The sequence below is a fragment of the Amphibalanus amphitrite genome, unplaced genomic scaffold (assembly GCF_019059575.1).
Source record: "Amphibalanus amphitrite isolate SeventyFive unplaced genomic scaffold, NRLGWU_Aamphi_draft 000381F_arrow, whole genome shotgun sequence".
Lineage (NCBI taxonomy): Eukaryota > Metazoa > Arthropoda > Thecostraca > Balanomorpha > Balanidae > Amphibalanus > Amphibalanus amphitrite.
This window is the reverse complement of record NW_024881875.1, coordinates 158,632-179,085: the sequence shown is the minus strand read 5'-3', so window position 1 is coordinate 179,085 and position 20,454 is coordinate 158,632. Positions and strand designations below refer to the sequence as shown.

The window sequence follows — 20,454 nt, the reverse complement described above, 5'->3', positions numbered from 1 at the left end:
GTACCCACAGTCTGTATCGGAAGACGGGCGCGTGCAGGCCGACCGCAGCATCCTCCGGATAGACAACGCCCGTCAGAGCGACGAGGGAGTATACACGTGTACCGGGACCAACGAGTACGGACGCGGTGAGTTCAAGAGACAGGACGTACTGCTGGGGAGACACTTTAAGAAACGAGCACGGCTGCGTTGAGTAACCGAGACCCGCACTCAGTTGGGCTTCAAACTACGCAGTCGCTATTTGAAATATCGGCAGGGACGGGCGTACCGTGATAACGTTCAAAACTGATCGACGTCTTATGACAGTATTGTTGTTCTTTCTTCCAGCCACCCAGAGTTTGTACATCCAGTACGCGGAGCCTCCTCGGGTATCCGTTCCCGACAAGCCCTTCGTCGCCTCCATAGGAGCCTCGGTGAGTATGACTTCGAGCGTCGTCGGAGCTGATGACTAAATTCACTACGGCTGTCGTGGGTCTTGGAAACTGCTGAGCAGCTAGCATCAATATATTATCAATATCTTGTATCTTGTTCTGTTCGTTGTGAGGACTGAGGATGAATTTTACCAGTGCCATGCAGTAGTTATAAAGTGTCCCTCAGGAACAGATGCGACTCGTCTATTCTGTATTACACATTTACCATCACTTGTGCCGTTCGGGCGCCCCTGATGTTGTCAGGTGACGCTGCATTGTGACGTCACCGGCCTCCCCGACCCGACCGTCACCTGGCTCAGGTCATCGGTCCCTCTGCAGTCCTCCGGACTCGTCAAGGTACAGAGCATAGGCGAGGTGTAACTCAGGCCTGCTTCTGTGTGTGGTCCTCATGTTAAACGCTTCATCAACACTAGTTTCATCAGATGATCAACAGCTACTCTTTCAGTAGCGACACTGCTTATTTTGTCTGTCTTTATGCATACAAACATAAACGAGTGTTCCGGTTGCCCTTTGGTTGCCACGAACCGCTAGTCCCGTGACAATCGCAGTGGAAGATGTCAATGTGTGCTTGTTTATGTGATGGCTGTCATCTGTGCGCTACCTCAGTTAAACAGTATTCCGCACTGCTGAAGGCAATTGAATCCAGGTACGGACTAGCAACTGTATGTTGCGAAGCTACCTCCCGATGTGAAATAAATAAAATAGATACCTAAATCGTCGTCACCACCTCTCCACGCCTCCCCAGGTGGCCGGCGGCCGGCTGCACCTGCTCGCCGTCAAAGGCTCCGACGCTGGCACCTACACATGTGCTGCCGAGAACGACTATGGCCGGGACACGGCACCGGTCACCCTGAACATCGGGTCGGCGCCGGTCATCATCGTGCGGGACTACGGTGGGTGATTGGTCACTGTCCGAGGGTCACTGAGTATCGGGTCGGCACCGGTCGTCATGGTACCGGACTACGCTGGGTAGAGGAGCCGTGAGGGCTTTCTAGTTAGATGATCGACGGTGTCATTTCCGACGAACAGCATTGACAACTGCTCCCTTTTTGGAAGAGGAACATTGCACGGTACACTGTAAGACAATGATGCATCTCCTTCACACTTAAAATAAAACATTTTACGTCCAAATAACCAACTCTTTCCCAGACGATGTGTACTTTACATCCCTCAATACCTACCACCGCCCCGTCCCCTCCCCAGACGTACCGATCGCGTACGGCGGCTCGACCACCCTGCCCTGTGTGGTAGTTCACCGTGTAACACGTATTGTCACCGCCCTGTCCTCCCTCCAGACGTACCGATAGCGTGCGGCGGCTCGACCACCCTGCCCTGTGTGGCCGTCCACGGTTTAACAGCTGTATTGTCACCGCCCTGTCCTCCCTCAGACGTGCCGATAGCGTACGGTGGCTCGACCACCCTGCCCTGTGTGGCCGTGGGCAGCCCGGAGCCCACCGTTCGCTGGAGCCGGCCCGGGCAGCGGCTAACCGATGTCACCGACGCCGGCACTCTCAACATTGACTGTGAGTGGCGAGAGCGTAGTGAGAATGGGGCGAAATTTCAGTGCGATATTACGGGAGCTCTGAGCTTTGACTCCGGATAAAAGGAGCAGGATGGCCCTAGGCACTCATGGCTGATTTCACTAGATTCTTCACCAGTAGTATAATGAATATGGGTCTGTGTATTCGTACGTTTGTACACCCGTCATGCACTTTGGGTGCAGATTACGCTTACACAGCCAGCAATGCATGGAAACACAGTACCACAGGCGGCGGCGGGGTGGCGGTGGACAATCGTCGACTACAGAATGATGTTCCACTTTTCGCAGGTAATTATTTGCCTGAAGTGGTAGGCTGTGCCGCATCACACGGGCTGAGTTCACAAATTATAGCTTTGCCCCAATGCTCACAATCGACACGCTTAATTGCGTGATAAACGGCACAACTTAGCGCTCCGGTCAACTGATAGCTTCTGAGGAGTGGAACATCATTCTGTAGTCGACTATACGCTATGATAGTCTCACAACTGACTGACATCCGTCTCCCCCTCCCCTCCACAGACGCCACAATGGATGACGCCGGTCCGTACACGTGTACGGCGACCAACGAGTACGGAACCGACACCGTCACCGTCAACGTCACCGTGCGCGGAGCCGGTCAGTGCGGGATGATGTCGCATTTGCTCCTAGCCTGTGTCCTAGCACGAAAACGGGTGTGTTGACAGACCAGAAACAAGGTCTTGTTTTGATGAGAACGTACTGTAATTGACGTAGCATTTAATCAACCATCAATTAGAATCACGTCTGAGAGACATCGTTTTTAACATATTGTAATAGAGGATGTAAATCACACTGAAAGGCTCCTCCGCTCGCCACTATGTTTAATCTCCCCCCCCCCCCCGCCGTCTGCTCCAGTGCCTCCGGTGCTCAGTGACGTCCCTGCCGGGCTCTCCGTCGAGCTGGGCTCGCCTCTCTCCCTGCCCTGCGCCGTGCTCTCGGCCCTCCCGCCGCCCACTCTGCGCTGGCACCACGACGGCCTGCCGGTGGTCGAGGGCGGCGGCCGCTGGCTGCGGGCCGACGGGACACTGCGGATCACCGCCGCCCGTCGACGGGACGCCGGGGAGTACACGTGCACGGCAGAGAACGCCGCCGGAACGACCAGCGTGACCACCAGGGTCAGCGTGCACTGTGAGTACGACCTCCAGGGTCAGCGTGCACTGTGAGTACGACTACTGGGGTCAGCGTGCACTGTGAGTAGGACCACCAGGGTCAGCGTGCACTGTGAGTAGCACCACCAGGGTCAGCGTGCACTGTAAGTGCAGCTCGAAAGTCGTAATATTAGAGCGTGCACTGTGAGTGCGTACGTACAGTCCACAGCAGAAGTAATGTGGGGTTTTACCTATCTCAACGGTTGGCTTTGACTGGCGATTGTTTAATGCGGAGTGATCGAAAAGAAGATGTCAATAGCTAAAGTTGCAGCTGCAAGGGTGACGATACATATAAGCTACATTCAAAGTTTCATTGTAGTCTGGTTAATCGTTCCTAAGCTTCAGAAGCAGAACATACCCATGACTGAAACCCCACATTACTTCTGCTGTGGACTGTACTTACATCTCATACTAAGCGACCATTCCTAACTCTAATCGATTCCAGTTAAACTTGTGAGGACAAAATTTTATGCCGCTTTAAATCTGCAATCATATTTCATCGTATATTTAATCTATTCACAAGTGACGGTCCCCTTTTCACTTTTCGCGCTTCTCAGACGCTCCCGATATCGAGGACTCTGACGAGAAGCCTCTGGAGGTTCCCGAGAACAGCACCGTGTTCCTGGCCTGTGACGTCACCGCTGACCCGGTGCCGCGGGTCATCTGGGTCAAACACGGCCAGCTGGAGATACCGCTGGATGGAAGGTGAGGAGGGATGCTGCTTAGACTTTAGACTTTAGACTTATTTCGTCGACTCCATCTAGTAGATGCAGGATCATTTCTGATCGTCTTCCAATTATGTTAGCTGTCTGGATGATATAAATTTTCAGGACATCATAGTTGGGAGGACTCTTTAACAGTTACTCTTCTTGGTTATATTCTCAGTGAGTTCCTTGCGCACACGAGCTTGGTAGATATAATGGATGATCAAGCTTTGTGGCTTATCGGCGATGATGATAAGTTCTACTGCTGGTAGCGTTCTGTTCAAGATAGTTTTGTATATTTTTTGAGCAGCTACTCTATCGTCTTTCAGTTTGTCACATTCAAAGAGCATGTGTTCCAGAGTTTCAATGGCATTATTTAGACGTCCGCGCAGTTTGAAAAGACGCCTTAGTTAGTGAAAACTTGGCAAATGTTTCGCATTGGCTCATATTTTCTGCATTATTTATCCAAAAGTAGGTATGCGTCCCATCGCTCATTTCTAGGCTAATCTTTTTTTCATTTTTCCAAAAGTCTGCATCTTCATCACCCGTCTCTTTCCGTTTTCAGACTGTGGGTGCACCCGAACAACACGCTGCAGATCTCTGCGGTGACCGAGGATGACGCCGGCGTCTACTCGTGTCACGTCAACAACACGCGCGGCGCCGCGTCGGCGCGCCGGCCGCTGCTCGTGCACGCGCCGCCGCGCATTGTCGGCATCGAGGCGGACGTGGTGGCGTCGGACGGACGTCCCTCTCCCTCTCCTCCGTACGGAGTGGAGGACACTCCGACCAGGGAGCCCAGACTGGAGAGGAGGGAACTGGCCACCGATCGGGGACAGGTGGTGCTCGGTAAGCAGAGGCGGTTGTTATTTTATAAGTGAAGGGAGACGTGACTAGTTGTAAGACAAGGTATCTGCCGTTTCCTGATTGAACTTAGTTCGTTGACCGACAAGTAAATGAGGGAGCTTTTTACACGGTTCTGTCCGTATTTTTGCATGACCTGTGCTGTCCACGGTTCATGGCGGGCATCTGACCGTGACCGAGCTCTGTGACCTGACCCGCCCACAGAGGACGGCAAGCCTTCTCTGACCGTCACCATGACCAGGTGACCGTTCTCTATGACCTGACCTGACCTGTCCACAGAGGACGGTGAGCCCTCTCTGACGGTGACCGAGGGGGACGAGGTGACCGTGCTCTGTGACCTGACCTGACCTGACCTGACCTGACCTTCCCACAGAGGACGGTGAGCCTTCTTTGACGGTGACCGAGGGGGACGAGGTGACCGTTCTCTGTGACCTGCGCCCCGATGACGTGGCCCGCGTGACCTGGGAGAGGTCGGGAGGCGCGCCAGCCAGCGGCACTCAGCTGGACAACGGCGGCATCAGGTTGGTACGGAACGGTGACGTTCAGGACGAGACACGGGTGGTACAATGGTGCTCTCTGCATAGGAAACGTTTATGGGAGTATTTATTTGGACTTCATTGGACTCGTGGACTAAATCATACTGGAATCCTAAATGAAGCCAGACGATCAATAGATTATTGGTGGTACCGTAATGCACTACGAAGATAAAGAATGGAGACAGAGGTATAAATAAAACTCTGCTTCTATGTGATTACCGCTCCGTCTTGCAGGTTTACCGCCTCGGAGCAGAGCCAAGGAACGTACCAATGCAAGGCCAGCAACGAATTTGGCACCGCTGCCGCGCCACTGAAGCTCAATGTCAAACGTGAGTGCTTCTTTATCAAACTAATCCTTTGTGTACAGATGCTTGCTAATGCTCAGTCGTACACGAAATGCCTACCTATCCCTCAAAGATGTGACATTTTTACGATTAACGAAGGGCTTTCTGCTTTAAATGATTTAGCATTTCTCCGTCAGCTATCGAATATCACACATTTCGCCCCTGTTCATTGCGCCGCAGACGCGCCAAAGTCGTCTCGTCGGACGTACGATGTGAACGCCACCCTGGGTGACGACCTGACCCTGAGCTGCGTGGTACGCGGTCGGCCCAAACCGGCCATCACCTGGCTCCGTCTCGGACGGAGGATTCGCGGCGGCGGAACAAAGTACAGGTGAGAGGGAGACGACGATCGTTAGGTAGGTCATGTGCTTCAGTTTGATGTGCTGAAATAAGTAGACCTCTGACTTTTTGACCACTATTAGTCATAATGAGCCTAGCGATTCCTCTGAAGAAAACTTTACTTTTAAATGTCAAGGTCACGAAATGTGTTCATTCGGTTCCTTGTCTTTACGGCTTAGCGCACACATTCACAGTTGTTTTATGCGGACCCAAAACTAAGTGCAGCAATGAGAAAACCATGAGTGAGCGGTTGAATTCCCGCCTCCCAAAGCCTCCCATAACGTTGAAGTCCATCCCTGCCGTGACGTGTTCCAGTCGCGGTGAGGACGACTCGCTCACCATCCACAACGTGCAGCACTCGGACGCCGGCCTGTACAAGTGCCGGGCCAACAACGCCATCGGCTCGCTGACCAAGCTCACCAACGTCACCGTATTGGGTAAATGGGCGGGGACGAGGGACGTCCGTAGGGGGATTGCAGGGTAGTGAAAACGTCGTTTTTAACGGATGAACTCGTGTTTAGGACGAGTGAGCGAATTTGCTCTCCCGCCGTGCTGGTCGGTGTTTTCAAACCCCTAATTTTAATTAAGTAGGTATTGAACTAATATTGTTTTCCTTCACTAAAAGCGTGCATATTTTCCACAGAGCCACCGGTGGTTACTTCCGACCTCGACCGGAAGCTGGCGGTGCGGACGGGCGAGCCGCTGCGTCTGAAGGTTCAGATCACCGGCGCCCCTCGGCCGGACCTGCTCTGGACCAAAGACGGCGTCCCACTGCCGCCGGAATCCGGTTAGAACCAGTCGCTCCAACGCTTTGTTGTTCAGTTATCGTGTATTCTTTCCTGATGCTTCTGGTGAAATGAGGATGATGAATTGAGGAATGATGACCATGTATTGCATAGCTGACGTTTTTGCTCGACGCTTATTGTATCGGTGACATTGTTAAGGCACTTGTGTTGCAGTGGATAAATTAGCTGCTCGATAACTTGATGCGAGTGTAGGTGAAGGCAGCTTTACTGAGGTTGAGCGAGTGTTAACCCATGCGTTTGTCTGCGCGGGCCAGGAGCGATACAGGAGGAGTCGGGCGACCTTCTGATTCCGAACGCCTCGCCCTCTGACGCCGGCAAGTACGCCCTGCACGCCACCAGTCCGGCGGGAAAGGCCGTATACGACTTCAAGGTGGACGTCATCAGTAAGAGATCACGGATCTGCACTTACGAACACACCTTTGATATGTTGCTGGATGTTCATTTTACGTTCAACAGCTTGATTACCTTCTACCACTGTCCGCTCATATTTTGTTTCGCGTAACCATAATTTGCTAACTCACTGTTTGTTGAAATACCAAACACTTGCATAGTCTCACCTTTTACCACATTGGTCTCACGCCTGCCGATGCCCTTCCAGCGCTACCATAATCAGGCGCACCACAGTCCCACGCCTGACACCCGAACTGTCCACCCCGTCTCTGACCCAGGTGTGACGGTGAACGACGCCGGCGTCTCTGACAGACAGGTCATCGACGGAGAGACGTTTGAGATGGACTGCCCCATCTCCGGAGACGTCAGAGACATCAAGTGGTTCAAGGTCGGTCACCGATGACCGAATGCCACCGAAGTCAAGGGAGGGCGCGATAGACCATGTGGCATAACTGGGTCCGCGATGCCGTGGGCTTTGTTGTGTCCTCTCCCTCGCACTCCCCTCCTGCTCCAGCTCCACCTTCCGCTAGGCAGCTGCTCCCGACACGCCCTTCTCGGTCGGCTCTGTATTCACAACTGACAACTGCCCTCCGCCCCGGCGCCGCACCGCCGCGCCAGACACGGCCTTGACCGCCCGCCGGTCAAGGTCACCCAGTCTCGGGCCTCGGCCGTCACACAACAGCCTCGGCCGTTACACAACATTCCCTTTCCACCAACAACAAAACTAATGCTTAACTGGATGGCCGTAGAACTGTGTCTGTTTTACAGTACGGCCGCTACGAGTGCGCTGACTCGGAACTGCATCCTGCACGGCAGGGTGGCTCGGCTGTACCACCTTCTGCGACACAGCGCAGTCTTCGTCGGAACTCGGAACTGCATCCTGCACGGCATGGTGGCTCGGCTGTACCACCTTCTGCGACGCAGCGCAGTCTTCATCGGTAACAGATAATGGCACAAAATCATCACTCTCGCAAGACCTGAACCGCTTGACACAGGACTTGTTGCGGCGGAACACTTTTCCATCCCCTCGGCGAACACGTACCTGAGTCCCACGCAGTTCCAACAAAACATACGGGTTGGGAAAGAATGACCCACACAACTTAGAAGACTTATTTGGAACCTTGACCAACACCAAGTCCCCAACGCTCAACTCGGCAGGCTCTGCCCGCCTGCGGCGATCCGCGTTCACCTTTGCTCGCGTCTTATACTGTCGGTCATTGTCCCGCACGCGATCAGTGGCAGGACGAGGCTGTCCCCTGCCAATCTCCGGCATCTTGGTGCGAATGGTCCTGCCGAACATGAGCTCAGCAGGGCTGACGGCTGTAGCAGGGTGTGGCGTACTGCGGTACGCCATCAGGAACGTCACCAGTGCCGATCTCCAGTCCCTCTTCTCCGCCACAGCTGCACGGATCGTCTTGAGAAGAGTCCGGTTCTGCCGCTCTACTCCCCCATTCGCCTGTGGCCACAGAGGGGTAACTGTGTGATGACGAATGCCTCGTATTCTATAATACTCCTCAAACTCATGTGAGGTGAGATTCCTGGCATTGTCGGAGGTGACACTGAGTGGGAACCCATGACATGCAAAAGTCCTTTCCAGGGACTGCAGGATACCGGCAGTAGTAGTATCCTTCAGCACATCCACTTCCACCCACCTGGAGAACTTGTCCACGATGACCAACAGATGCTCACCACTCGGGAACGGTCCACACAGGTCCAGCTGAAGGTCCTCCCAGGGCCCGTTCGGTGAGTCTCCAGCGATGACAGGCTCTGGTGGGTTGCCTGGCGACACAATTTGGCACGCATGACACGATTTCACACGTCGCTCAGCATCGGCGTCGATCCCCGGCCACCATACTTTGCTCCGCAGTCTTTGTTTCGTTTTAACAATCCCTTGGTGACCCTCATGCGCTAAATCCAGAACCCTAGCCCTTAAGGTTGCTGGAACGACCAAGCGTGTGTCTCGCATCAGCATGCCATCATATTCGCACAATTCGTTCCTAACCTGCACGTACCCTTTGGGACATCGACGCCAATCGCCGGCAGCTACACACCTCAGAGCCGTTTGAAGCTCGCCGTCACGAGATGTCGCCATCTGTATGTCTCGGAGCGTCAAAGTCGCTGGGACAGCGTGCGCAGCAACGAAGCGGATGAAGTCTTCGCCGTCATCTCCAGACATCGCAGACTCTTGTGTTAACCTGCTGAGAGAGTCAGCGATGTTGTCTTTCCCAGGCACATATTTGACTCGAAAGTTGTATGGCTGAAGGCGTAAGACCCAACGTTCAATTCTAGCTGGCGGTTTTGATTTTGGAGAGTAGATGACCTGGAGAGGTTTGTGATCCGAAATCAGCTCGAACTCAATGCCAAAAAGGTACAGATGAAAACGTTCACACCCCCAAACGACTGCAAGTGCCTCCCGTTCAGTCTGGGAGTAGCGACGTTCAACATCTGACAGACTTCGGCTAGCGTATTCAACGGGTCGAAATACGCCCCCCTGACACTGAAGCAAAACCGCTCCCAGACCCACAGGCGAAGCATCAACCACCAACCTGGTTTCTGACGTTGCAGAGAAGTATGCCAGTGTACTGTGCTGCGCGATCAGTCTCTTCAGCTCATCGAACGCCTTCTGCTCCACTGAAGTCCACCGCCATGTCGTCTTCGCCTTCGTCAGGTCCCGGAGTGGAGCTGAAACCGTCGACATGTCAGGTAGAAAACGACCCACAAAGTTGAGTAGTCCCAGGAAGGATCGTACCTCAGACGCCGTGCGAGGCTCCCTGGCGTTGGAGATCGCTCGGACCTTCTCATCCGTAGCAGAGATACCGTGCTTGCTGAGACGATACCCCATGAATGTCAGTTCCGGCAGTCCGAACGAACACTTCTCTCTGTTCAGACGCAGGCCCGCCTCCCAGAGGCGTTGCAGCACCGACTCCAGCCGCTGGGCATGCTCCTCCATGCTGGTGCCGAAGACTATGATGTCGTCAGCGATGTTCCTGGCACCTTCGCATCCGCTGATGACCTGCTGTATGATGCGCTGGTGGATTTCTGGGGCACAAGATATACCAAAAAATAGTCTTTTATATCGGAAGAGACCCTTGTGGGTGACAAACGTGGTGATTTCTCGAGAACTCTGGTCCAGCTCTATTTGATGGAATGACTGTGAGAGATCCAGTTTTGAGAACATGACTGCACCATTCATCTCGTGAAGCAGGTCGTCAATGGTAGGCATGGGATGTCGCTCACGGACAATAGCACTATTTGCTTGACGCATGTCAACACACAGTCTGATCTGGCCGTCCTTCTTGGGAATGACAACAATGGGAGACACCCAAGGGGTTGGCCCAGTCACCTTTTCGATGATGTCGTGCTGAAGAAGTTCATCCAGCTTGGCCTCCACCGCTGGCTGGAGAACGGGATCCGCCGCAGTCGCTGAGCAACCGGCTTCACTTCTTGGTTGATTGCCAGTTGTAGCTGAAAACCCTTCAGCTTTCCGAGGCCTGCGAACAATTCCTCATGCTGTCCAACAAACTTTTTGTCAGATGTCACCACTCTCACCTGTGGACCGACGCGGAGTAGATCCAGTTTCTCTGACGTCTCCTTCCCCAGAAGAAATGCATTGCGCCCTGGAACGACGTAGAATACTGCAGACGTGCTCTCGTCACCATGAGAAACCTGGGCCTGGAACCTGCCAAGCACATGCATTGGCTTTCGAGAGGCATAAGAGTATAAGTTAATGCCACTGGGCTCGAGTTCAACGCCTGTGAAATTCGCTCTGAACGTATCCTCCCCCATCACGTTGCAGGTGGCTCCCGAGTCGATCAACACGTGACAGACAGCGTCACCAACCTGCACTGGGAACCGGGCAGCCGTAGAATTAGACGTGACTCCGAACACATGATCCTCATGTTCAGACACCACATTAGCCAGTGAGCGCTTAGCATCAAGCCGCGGTTTTCGGCACATCTTTGCCATGTGTCCTAGCTTCCCACAATTGAAACATTTTCTGCCCTGAAAGAAGCAATCTTCAGAGTCGTGATTCTTCCGGCCACACCGAAAACATTTCTGCTTCTCACCTTCGGAAGGCTCATCTGCCTTGCGACTCCCGGTGGCGAGCCGCTGCTGACCTCTGTGACGGACGGCATGAGCCTCTGCGAAGCCGCTCTCCTGGCCTCCGCCACTCTCCATCACCTCCGCCTGCTTGTCAACCTCCTCCATCGTCCTGGCAATGGAAACAGCAGTAGCAAGGGTGAGACTGGGCTCACGCAGTAAGGCACAACGGAGCTTGTGGCTCGAACATTTATCTACCAGCTGATCCCGTATCATATCCTCCTGTAGCGGGCCATACTCACAAGTCCGTGACAACTTACGGAGGCGGGCCACAAATGCATCAACTCCTTCATCCTGGCGTTGGGCCTCTCTGCGAAAAATATGCCGTTCATAAATCACGTTCTTACGTGGTAACAACTGACCGTCAAGCACGTCAATGGCCTGCTTCAACGACTCTATCTTGACGGCGGGGTCAGACACGGCATGAAACAACTCTTGCAACTCAGACCCACCCATGTGCAAGAACAACGCAACCTTCCGAGCCTCGTCGGTAACATTTGATGCCACGAGATAATAATCAAAACTTATCTTCCACTGTTCCCACTTCCCGGGGTCCGAACAGTCAAAGGGAGCAATCGGTGGAATAACGCCGGTTTCCATAGCGCTGTGAGGCCGCTTACCAATGCCTGCAGTAGACAGATCCTCGTCGCCAATGTTGTGTCCTCTCCCTCGCACTCCCCTCCTGCTCCAGCTCCACCTTCCGCTAGGCAGCTGCTCCCGACACGCCCTTCTCGGTCGGCTCTGTATTCACAACTGACAACTGCCCTCCGCCCCGGCGCCGCACCGCCGCGCCAGACACGGCCTTGACCGCCCGCCGGTCAAGGTCACCCAGTCTCGGGCCTCGGCCGTCACACAACAGCCTCGGCCGTTACACAACAGGCTTCATTTACGTTTTGGTATTTCTCAGCCTCTGGGTCAGTTAAATAAAGCAATTATTTGACAGATATATTTGACAGTGGCGAGGCTGTGTAGATGTATGTAAGTACCAGTGAAGCCGAATCGTTCCTGTGCTATATTACATTTACCGCAATGGTGTTAGCCGTGATAATATTTGGCCGAGCTGCTCACCCCACCTCCCCTCGTCTCTCTTCAGAACGGGGAGCGAATCGCCGACCCGCTGGTCCGTACTCGCTCGGACCAGACACACGTGGTGATTGGGGAGGGAGGACGCGTCCTCCGCATACCAGAGGTCACCGCCGAGGACTCCGGTGAGGACCATCGGGTGGAGGGATCAGGATAGCGGAATGAGACGGGCCGTAATAATTAGCCGAGCTAGCGTTTAAAAACATTTAGCATGTCAACACCGTCATTTTTCGGCAAAGGGAAACGTGAAAAAGGTTGGTGGGAAATGGGGAAAACACTTACGTTATCAACGCTGATCAGCTGTCATGACAATATATGTGTGTGTAGGTTTGTGTTTTTATGTTTCCCCTAAAGCTCATCTCAAACCGGCACATTTTCCGTGCTTGCTGTTTTCTGACCGTACCCCGTCCTTACCCTCCGACCCACGGTGCGCCTCTGCCAGCCGAATACACGTGTGTGGCCGACACGGCGGCGGGCGGCGTGCGCGGCAGTGCCGAACTGGAGGTGCTCGTGCCGCCCCGCTTCGCCGACCCCTTCTTCGAGCCCAAGCAGAAGATCCTAGACGAGCAGGAGCAGCTGAGTCTCAACTGTCAGGTCAACGGACACCCGACGCCGCAGGTAAGGACAGTGGCAGAGGACTGGCGGGCTTTGATGACAGAAGCTGTGCTGTGCGGAGATCAGCGACACCCGTCGGCTCTCGAATATTGACCACTCACACAGAACAGCTGATACGTTGGTGTAGTGCCGTAATTCCTGTCTCCAGGTGCGCTATTACCTGTTTCGAGTGTTTCATCCCTATATGTTTCAGGTGCGGTGGTTCCTGGACGGCGAGCCGATCTCGCCTGACTCCATCCGGGGGATGATCGTGTCCGCCGACGGAGAGAAACTCACCATCTGGGGACGGCTCGAGACGGCCGGTACGTCACGTCCGCAAATCCTGCACCGCCTATATTCACCAGTGAATTGACTTTACAAATTGTGAACGCCTGAGATTACATATGCCAACTCAATGATACATTATCGTCGTGTGACATAAGTAATCGTGTTAAAATAGTCTTAAAAACATCTATGAGTTATGTTACCTCACCTAGCGATGAAGAGCGGATATGTACATACTCATATATATGATGTACTCGTATCGTAATGCCCTGTTCCTGGACCCATCTGAACCCGCCCCGCTCTCCCCGGCAGGCACGTACACGTGTGAGGCGGTGAACAGCGCCGGTCGGATCACCCGCCAGTTCCCCGTCCGAGTGGAGGTGGCGCCGCGGCCGGCCGGGCCCGACCCGCAGTACGTGACCGTCCACAGGGGCGACTCGGTGACCCTCAACTGCTCCGTGGTGGGTGCGCCGCGGCCCAGATACGCCTGGAACAAGGACGATCAGCAGGTGGTCAGGTAGGTCGCCGATGGTGTGTGGTTACGGCAATCAGAGGCTCGGTGCCACGAACGGGTCATGTTTTGTTGGGCTGTAGAGTGTAGGTAGTATCTTTTCATCCCTTTCATATGCGGTCGGCCACCGCCCACCGGCCACCACAACCTCATACTCGTAAGACCACAACCTTAGGCCCAGATCACCCCTCCCACCTTGTCCATCGTCATTCTCTCACCCGGGGCGGCTGGAATGCCGAAAAATGACAAGACTGGAGGAAAAACTTATTTTTGTTTATGCTCGTAGTCTGTTGCAATAGTGTACTGTCGTTATTAACTGTTCATCGGTATTAAATGAAGGCGAAGCGACTCGTTACCTTTACGCTGCCTCCCCCAATTTTCGTTTCTAGTGTGACCTGGGCGGAGCCCGGCTTTGTGTACTACCCTCTGCTCGGCGACGACAAGGAGCGACTGTTCGTCGACTCGGCCCGACTTCGGGACGCCGGAGAGTTCAAGTGTGTCGGAAAGAACCGACTCGGCACAGCGAGTAGGAGGACCATTCTCACCGTCAATGGTATGAGGACGGCCGTGGTTAGTAGCATAGTTTGAATCATATTAAACAAGCCACGCGAATCGCATCGTATATCGGTACTGCAAGTCGACCCTCTTGAATTTAGGCTGGAAGATCAATTTATCTGAACCGACACCGTCTACCGGTGTCCCCAGGAGCGCCGGTGATCCTGTATGACCGCTGACTTCCTACGTCTGTTCCCCAGGAGCGCCGGTGATCTTGTATGACCGCTGACTGCCTCCTCCTGTTCTCCAGGAGCGCCGGTGATCTTGTATGACCGCTGACTTCCTCCTCCTGTTCTCCAGGAGCGCCGGTGATCTTGTATGACCGCTGACACCCTCCGTCTGTTCTCCAGGAGCGCCGGTGATCTTGTATGACCGCTGACTTCCTCCTCCTGTTCTCCAGGAGCGCCGGTGATCTTGTATGACCGCTGACACCCTCCGTCTGTTCTCCAGGAGCGCCGGTGATCTTGTATGACCGCTGACACCCTCCGTCTGTTCTCCAGGAGCGCCGGTGATCTTGTATGACCGCTGACACCCTCCGTCTGTTCTCCAGGAGCGCCGGTGATCCTGGTGACCAGCGAGGACGTCCAGCGACGCTCGGTCACGCCGGGAGATCGGGTCACTCTCCGGTGCCCGGTACAGTCGTACCCACTGGCAACAGTCACCTGGACCAAAGACGGTACGGGCACTGCCTAAGGCCGACGGCCGATAGTTTATTTAACTACCCTAGCCATATGTTATGATTCTGTTTTACAGACCTGCCTCTTTTAGAATGTTTTTCAAATGTTACTGTACCGTTTAAGCCACTCAAACAGTATAAAAGTTCAGCTGGGCCTTGCACTGACTGCCATGATAGTGCACAGGGCCCAGATCACCCCGCTCACCTCTCCTACCCTGCGCCCTCCCAGGTGAGCTCCTGAAGACCATCACACCCCCAGAGCGGCCCCCTGACCTCCCGGGCAGTCCGTTCGGCACTGCCACCGAGCTGCTCCTACCGGAGGCCACCCGTCGTCGTCGGCGGCGGCGGGACATCGACGCCTCCAGTCTCTCCGACCTGTCGGCGGAGTCGGCGGTGTCGGAGCCGACGGACGGAGAAGACTGGTCGGAGCAGTTCAGTCCGGGCGACACGACGCTCACCGTGGACCCGGTGCGCGCGGCCGACGACGGCCTCTACACGTGCACGGCGTCCAACGAGCACGGCCGGGCGGCTGTGCAGGTGGTGCTGCACGTCACAGGTAAGTGGTGAGCGCGGGAGGTGGCCGGAGGTAGTGTGAGTGGTGAGGGCGGTCCATCACGGCCGGGGAGCCGTACAGGTGGTGTTGCACGTCACGGGTGAGTGGTGAGAGTGACCCGCGGCGGCTCGCCAGAGACGATTGTGTGTGATTTCGTGGTAAAAGGCTTAATCTTTTACCGGTACGGTGTCAAGACCGCTTTTTTATTAGTCCTCACTTTTATTTTTCTCTCCTTTATCAACCCAGAAAACGTTGAAGTTTGTTGTCTTTATTACGAATTCATGTCTCCCTTCCTCAGAGGCGCCGACAATCCTGGAGAGCCCTGCCGAGCATCGAGTCAACCAGCACGAGCCGACGACGCTGCAGTGCGAGACCACCGGCATCCCGGCGCCCTTCGTCTTCTGGAGGAAGGTCAGGGGTCGCAGGGGAATAGGAAGGTGGACGCTGGAGGTGGTGGTGATGGTAGTGGTGGCAATGCTGTATGTATTTGTGTCTGAAATGGTGATGGCCTCTTCTTTTGTATATTTTCTCGCCATCTTCTTTTCTGTTTTTCCTTCTCTTTTACCACCTCATTCCGTCCCCATCCCTCCTCCTGAAGCCCTTTTGTCCTTCCCCCTTTCACCCAAGGCGTTCACCCAGCTATCCCCTCCTTCACTCCCTCCGCCACTGACACTAGCCGTTGCCCATGCCAGGACGGTGTGCCGATCTCGGAGCTCTCCATCCCCCACCTGTACGAGGCCGAGGACACGGCCGAGGTCACCATCCAGATGGCCTCGCCAGAGATGGCCGGCACCTACACGTGTGTGGCCGAGAACTCAGCAGGAACAGCCACAAGGGACACGCAGCTCAGCGTTATAGGTATGCTTGTCTTCTCTGTCCTTGTGTCGCATTGCGTCCTGCGCTTCAATTCCTTCTTTTTAGTAGTCTGATATCCAAAGCTTCTTATAGTCCGCACTACATCTGCACTTTTATCTTTGAGTCTCATACTTCGACGCAATGTATGTTGTGTGTTTGATTTCTCTCTCGCTAATGTTTGTTTTGTAGTTACAATTCCTTCCAGTGCCTTATTTTTCACTTCTATCATATAACTTTTTATTGACCGGTGCATTTGAATTTTGAACTATCACATTGATTGTTTGCTACCATTGGCAAACAAATGTGAACTAATAGTGACTGTGTTTCCTTTATGGTTAGCTGTCTTATGTATGTATGTATGTATGTATTCACATCGTGCAATCGGTCCATGAACACATGGCTATTATGATTGACATGTCATAAAAACGGAACATCGGGATTCAGTTGCACAACTAACACACACACTCACGCACACACACTCAGCTCACATCACATTTGTACATCGCGCTACTCGTTTTGTTGTTTTGCCAGAAGATGTTTGCGGAGTTTTAGCCTGAACTCTCGCGTTCCCATGTTGTGGAAACTCGGCGGCAATTCATTGTAGCCCGCGACGGCAGAAAACAGAAATCGTCGGCGTCCCGATTCCGTCCGTATTACAGGTCTCTCCAGCATGTCAGCCTGTCTGGTAACACGGCGGTGAATGCTACCCCGGGTCACGAGGCTACTGTACAGGGTTTCAGGCTGGCAAGCTGACAAAATCTGTTTTAACATGGTCAGAGAGTGGTAGAGGTGCAGATTTTTTGCTGACAGCCACTTCAGCGTTCTCAACACGTCACTGATGTGGTCGTATTTGCGGCGGCCTGAAATAACGCGTGCGCCGAAGTTGAGCAGTTTCTGCAGTCTCGCCATTTGTGTGGTGCCGCACACACCATATACACTAATACAGTAGCGCACCGATGAGACGACGAGTGCCTGTACAATGGTAGCGAGCGTATCCGGTGGAAGCGCGTGCCTACTGTGGCTAAGTCCGCTTAGTAAGCCGGTGCATCGTCTCACAACGTCGTCCACATGTGCCGAAAAAGTCATATTTCTATCAAAAACTACGCCAAGGTTTTTGACAGTGACGGAACCGGTAATCGTAGCCCCCATAAACTGAACCCGTGTCGGAGGCATCGAGCGGAGATTTTGACCTGTTCCAATGACGAGCAGCTGTGTTTTGTTAGCGTTAACCTTCAGTCCATTTTTACGAAACCATAATGACAACACTTCCAGGTTCCTCTCTAGTCTAGGGACCAGTTCACCGTCACTGGGCCTACCAAACACTGCCATTTGCACGTCGTCAGCATACTGCACGAGACAGCGGTCGTGGGCAATATCTGCATCGAGGTACAGCGGCATGTCCGCTGCGTAGACAGCGTACAGCAAAGGACCCAGCGCAGATCCTTGATACGTGCCTATCGGGTTCAGTAGAGGCCTCGAGAGCGTACGACCCCCATCCGGTGTGCTTATGAGGACCTGTTGATAGTGTCCCGACAGATAGCTCTCGAACCAGCGCACATCGACATTATACTGCATGAGTTTAGTGAGCAGCCGGTCATGTGGAATCACGTCAAAACATTTAGACATGTCTAGCAAACACAATAGCGCCACCTGTCGGTTGTCCATAGCCTCGAATATACGGTCGGTCATGGTCAGCAGCGCTGTGTCGGTAGAGTGACCGCTTCTGAAACCGTGCTGGCAGGGTGGGAGTAGGTGGTGAGTCGAGAAGTATTCGAACAGTTGTTCGTATACTACTCGTTCCGTTATCTTGGATATAGTTGGGAGGATCGAAATGGGTCGATAGTTGGATGTTTCAGTGGACTTTGGTGACTTTTGGATGGGATGAATATAGGTAAGTTTCCAGGATAGGGGTACAGTGTGGGAAGCCAGACTGGAGTTCACAATATGTGTGATGACGTGATATATACGGCAGACAGAGCTTAACGAACCGCACGCATAGACCGTCGGCACCGCACGCCGAGCTACCGTTCATTTGCGCCACGGTCGCCACCAAACTCTCAGGTGTCACCGTGCGCACCACAAACCGGCCGGTAGACACGCGCGCCAGGCGCACCGGCAGCTCCGGACCCGATGTATCCACCTGGCGGGCGGTCACGGTTCCGACACTGGCGAAGTATCGGTTCATGGTGTCAGCATCAGCGCCGGGCGCCGGTCTGGTCGGCTGTTTGGCTGAAATGACAGGTCGTATGGTGCGCCACATCGAGCTCCGTCCGCTGGCCAGGATGCGCCGATGTATTTCCTCGCTGGTGTCTCGGCGTATGGCTGCTCTCACGCGGCGGTTCAGCTCCTTGTAGAGGGGCCGGTCACCGCTACGGAGAGCCGCCCGTCTCCGCGCCATGAGCTCCTTTGTGGCCTCGGTGACGGGGGGAGCGGTCGGGTTACGAGCCTTGAACCGTTTAGCGGGGGCGAGATTGTCAATAATCGGTAAGGCCGCCTTCACAAAGTAGTCCCACTGAGCCTCCGGCGCGGTACTCTCGAACACCGGAGACCAGTCTACACACTGCAGCAGCCGGCCGGCCTCTGCCACGTCCAGTTTACGCCAGCACCGGGCCGTCGAGCTACAGCGCGCCGGTCGGTAATCTGGCACCGTCACAAGCACCCGTGACCACCGATGTGGGCTAAAGTCACAGTGGAGCGATCCAGAGCGCACTACCTCACTGTTACTGCATATCACGTCGATTGTCGATCCCGACGGTTCGTAGGTGGGGCCGCGAATGTGTTGCTGCAGGGAATACGTGAAGAGCAGCTCCCGCATCCTGTTGGCCGCAGTGTCTTACTGATAACTGAAGTTCATTGGGATTGATTGCACAATGACCATGCTGCTACGTCTATAATTATCTTGACGTCTCGTCTCTATTGTCCGTTTCTGCCGGAAATCGCCGTATAGAAATGACTAAAGACGGACAAAATAACGTCTCCTCTCACCCTCTACCATCTCCCCACCCCAGTTCCGCCGGAGATCGTGTCGCCGGCCTCCCTGGATGTGTCGGTGGTCGAGTCGGACGGTCAGACCCTGACCTGCCAGCTGACCAGGGACGACCCGGAGGCCCGCGTCACCTGGCTCCACGAGGGGGTTCCGCTGGACCGGACCGAGCTCCAGTACACACTCAGGGACGACAACCGGACGCTGGTCAGTCGGGAATCGGGATGGGGGGGGGGGGGTGGCGGAGAGGCTGGTGGGTAGGAGTTACCATGGTGCTATTTATCTTATGTCGTGATGCCATTGTTACAGAATTGCATGCAGTATTTGGTATGACTGTTAATGGTAAGCTGGTCACTCACTGGATATGCTAAAACTGTTAATTGATATCCGTCCCAATGCAAAAATGTAAAATGTAGGCATTGCAATGCCTACATTTTATTGTTCATCTGCAGCAGCAGCCAGCAGGTAACTTATTCATTTTTTCACGCAGCTGATTTCGTCGATATCTCGGACTGACGCCGGCGACTTCACGTGTCTGGCCTCCAACACAGCGGGCCACAGCGAGCTCACCTACGACGTCCAGGTCCTCGGTGAGTGATAGATGAACTCACCCACTCACCTTTACCCAATTGTGGAGTAGGTATACTATCTCGCGTTTCCCTTCATTAGGTTTCGGTGTGGTAAGTTAGTGGGATGGTTCATCGGATTTCATAGTTAATGGTTGTTAAATCATTAAACGTTAACGTGCTATCGGCTGCGCTTCGATAACTGGCATGTAGCATCGGGTGTTCGACACCTAAGTGTTTGAACGACGTCATGTTTGAAATTCGCTGTTCGTTTTGTCCCCAGTGCCTGTGTATTTCGAGGATGAGACGGAGGAGTACAGGGAGAAGATTCATCGTTCGCTGCTGATCCGGTGCCCGGCCGTCGGAGTCCCAGCGCCAGACATCACCTGGTACAAGGTAGGTTTTGACACATGTGCAGGCCGCTCCACTAACTAACGGCCACTGCATTAGTTTTCCGACATATTTGCGAGATAGATAAATAATAAAACCTATTTTGCATGCCTATTGCTCTTTGTCATTTTGTTTTCTTACCCTACCGTCATCAGTTTTTTATCTCGTCTGTGAGTCCCGTTTTCCCC

General features: G+C 53.9%; 1 protein-coding gene across 2 annotated transcripts in view; it reads left to right on the top strand.

Annotated features, from left to right (window-relative positions):
* LOC122390087 (hemicentin-1-like) overlaps positions 1-20,454 on the top strand; it is a 67,187-nt gene that overhangs the window by 14,570 nt on the left and 32,163 nt on the right. For both annotated transcript variants that reach the window (XM_043382749.1, XM_043382748.1), the window contains exons 15-42: positions 11-125; positions 325-410; positions 672-764; positions 1,174-1,321; positions 1,817-1,951; positions 2,488-2,583; positions 2,842-3,114; positions 3,692-3,839; positions 4,404-4,684; positions 5,073-5,220; positions 5,470-5,564; positions 5,760-5,910; positions 6,234-6,355; positions 6,562-6,705; positions 6,979-7,107; positions 7,393-7,502; positions 12,309-12,423; positions 12,741-12,916; positions 13,107-13,215; positions 13,490-13,694; positions 14,078-14,241; positions 14,794-14,919; positions 15,149-15,475; positions 15,771-15,883; positions 16,165-16,330; positions 19,336-19,517; positions 19,801-19,900; positions 20,160-20,272. In XM_043382749.1, coding sequence (XP_043238684.1) covers positions 11-125; positions 325-410; positions 672-764; positions 1,174-1,321; positions 1,817-1,951; positions 2,488-2,583; positions 2,842-3,114; positions 3,692-3,839; positions 4,404-4,684; positions 5,073-5,220; positions 5,470-5,564; positions 5,760-5,910; positions 6,234-6,355; positions 6,562-6,705; positions 6,979-7,107; positions 7,393-7,502; positions 12,309-12,423; positions 12,741-12,916; positions 13,107-13,215; positions 13,490-13,694; positions 14,078-14,241; positions 14,794-14,919; positions 15,149-15,475; positions 15,771-15,883; positions 16,165-16,330; positions 19,336-19,517; positions 19,801-19,900; positions 20,160-20,272 — 4,170 coding nt within the window. The remainder of the gene's footprint in view (positions 1-10; positions 126-324; positions 411-671; positions 765-1,173; positions 1,322-1,816; positions 1,952-2,487; positions 2,584-2,841; positions 3,115-3,691; positions 3,840-4,403; positions 4,685-5,072; positions 5,221-5,469; positions 5,565-5,759; positions 5,911-6,233; positions 6,356-6,561; positions 6,706-6,978; positions 7,108-7,392; positions 7,503-12,308; positions 12,424-12,740; positions 12,917-13,106; positions 13,216-13,489; positions 13,695-14,077; positions 14,242-14,793; positions 14,920-15,148; positions 15,476-15,770; positions 15,884-16,164; positions 16,331-19,335; positions 19,518-19,800; positions 19,901-20,159; positions 20,273-20,454) is intronic.